Raw genomic sequence first — 2,489 nt, forward strand, 5'->3', positions numbered from 1 at the left:
GCCACTGCACTCCAGCCTGGGCAACAGAGCAAGACTTTGTCTCCAAACAAAACAAAACAAAACAAACAAAAAAACCCCCACAATTTTCACTTTCTACCTCTGTGAGTTTATTTTACTGTATTAAGGAAATTCTTTTTTTTGAGACGGAGTCTCTCTCTGTGGAGCAGGCTGGAGTGCAGTGGTGCAATCTCCTCTCACTGCAAGCTCCGCCTCCTGGGTTCACGCCATTCTCTTGCCTCAACCTCCCGAGTAGCTGCAATTATAGGTGCCCGCCACCACGCCCGGCTAATTTTTTTTGTATTTTTAGTAGACACGGGGTTTCACTCTGTTAGCCAGGATGGTCTCGAACTCCTGACCTTGTGATCCGCCCACCTCAGCCTCCCAAAGTGCTGGGATTACAGGTGTGAGCCACTGCGCCCAGCCTCAATTTTTTGTATTTTTAGCAGAGATGGGATTTCGCCATGTTGCCTAGGCTGATGTCTAACTGGGCTCAAGCGATTTGCCTGCCTCGACTTCCCACAGTGCTGGGATTACCAAGACTTCCTTTTAAGATTCTCTTCATTTATAGATTAGTAATATTAATGTAACCAAACTTTAAAGCAATGCTTGAAATTGCCTCTGATAGTGGAATCTTTACTACCTTATTTGTCATATTCCTGTACATTCTGTAGGTGGTAGGCATATGGGAATCTTCAGAACACTGGAGAATTTTTCCCTCTGTGTTAGTATGTCAGTGGATATTGTTGAAAATAAAAATCTTTTCTTCCTCAGGTAATCTTTTGGCGATTAGAAAAATTTCATAACACAATATAACAGGAAAGCATATACCAGTATACATACATTTTAGGAACACAGTCCTCTTTGGATGAGGCTAATGATTTGAAAAGGCATTTTAAGTTTCTTTTATTTTTCACCAATAAGCACTGACATGAACAAAGTACTTAGTTGTTGGTGTTTTATGTATGTAACATTTGGGGAAAAAAAAAGACCAGATTTATTACTGGTAACCGTTTACTTCATTTTGAGTTTTAAAATAGTAACTTTATTAGATCCTGTCTCTTCATTATAAAGTAATAAAAGCTTCTTAGGGAAGCTTTAGAAACTACATTAAAGTAGTTGTTTTCTCTTCAACCATTTTGTTTCTGATGTTGAGGGGCTTGTTTTTTATTGCACTTATTTTTTTAAACAAATGTGGTTATGATAAACACCTGAAAATGAGGATAATTAATTCTTATTTTTGTGTCTTTTTCTTCTTGTAAGGACTATACATAGAAGACTTATTGCATAGAAGAAGCAATAATGGTATATTTTTGGTAATGGTTACATTGTCCTTTAATTATGATCAGTTTCTATCTCAGGTTGAAAGACATTTTATACTATAAGCAGTTAAAATGAGCTGACGTATCTTTTTCTGTTTCATGTTTTTCTATTGTCAACGTAATTGTATTAACTTCCTAAAAAGTGTTTATTATGTATTGTTTTACAGGTTCACAGAACTTTATGTAGAAGAATTGGAAAGTAAAGAAGACTTACAGGTTCTTATTGTAGATTATCTGAAAGGATTGAGTGTGAACAAGAATACAGTGCAAGGAATCATAAAGTAGGTTCCCTTTGGTATGTCTTTATAAACTCTTTCTCTGAACATGAAAATGTGCTACTCGTGCACACACACAAATATGCATTCTTTTTTACTTCTAACTTGAGAAAACTGATAGCAGGATTATTATTTAGATTATCTGGTAAAGTTGGAACCTAGTATGAACTCCTTCAGGTTTTTCTAAGGAAATTACATAGAAAGCTATGAATCACTACTTATGAGAAGATATAAACTATCAGATAATGCTCTCCTGATTACCTGTATATTCATAGCTGAGAGTTTGAATTCTTGGAGATGTACATGGCTTGCATTTTGACCTGTCTTGAAGAAGATGACTTTTCTATTTGCAATATTTGTAGTAGCTACGTGGGATATAAGGAGAAAAGGGTTAATATAATTGTATCAGGTTTGGAATTAATGGAAGCTTAGCCTAATAAATAAGAGAGTAGTTGTGTGGCTTGGTGCTTTAATTTGAGACTTATTCCTGTTTTTTTGTATGCCATTAGACAATGTGCAATCTCTTGTGTCAGATAACCTCAATTCTAGTATTGGTTCTATGAGAAACTAATTGTGTCATTCTGGGCCACTAACTTAACTGTGTGTTCTCCAGAAAGAAATACAACATGTAAAAGGATTGAAATAGGGTGATATTAATGTTTTACTATGTATTTGTGTATTTTTTCTCTTCCTTAATACAAATACTTATTGAGTGCCCTGGTGCTAGGGATATAGCTATGAGTAAGGCAGACAAAATCCTGGTTCTTCTCATTGAGCTTTAATTCTGGAGAAGTCATGTACCGTAATTTTAGGTTGTGATAAGTGAAAAAAATTACATATAAAACTGAGTAGGATGTAAGGAAATGAAGACTTGGAGTTCTATTTTTTTTTTTTT

The 2,489-nt window shown here is 35.2% G+C and overlaps 1 protein-coding gene across 1 annotated transcript in view; it reads left to right on the forward strand.

Moving 5' to 3' along the window:
- Positions 1-2,489, forward strand: part of MDN1 (MDN1, midasin homolog (yeast)) — a 199,369-nt gene that overhangs the window by 74,626 nt on the left and 122,254 nt on the right. The window contains exons 19-20 of the mRNA XM_011984463.1: positions 672-771; positions 1,463-1,600. Of these exons, the coding sequence (XP_011839853.1) occupies positions 672-771; positions 1,463-1,600 (238 nt within the window). The remainder of the gene's footprint in view (positions 1-671; positions 772-1,462; positions 1,601-2,489) is intronic.

This window comes from Mandrillus leucophaeus, unplaced genomic scaffold, assembly GCF_000951045.1.
Source record: "Mandrillus leucophaeus isolate KB7577 unplaced genomic scaffold, Mleu.le_1.0 Scaffold268, whole genome shotgun sequence".
NCBI lineage: Eukaryota > Metazoa > Chordata > Mammalia > Primates > Cercopithecidae > Mandrillus > Mandrillus leucophaeus.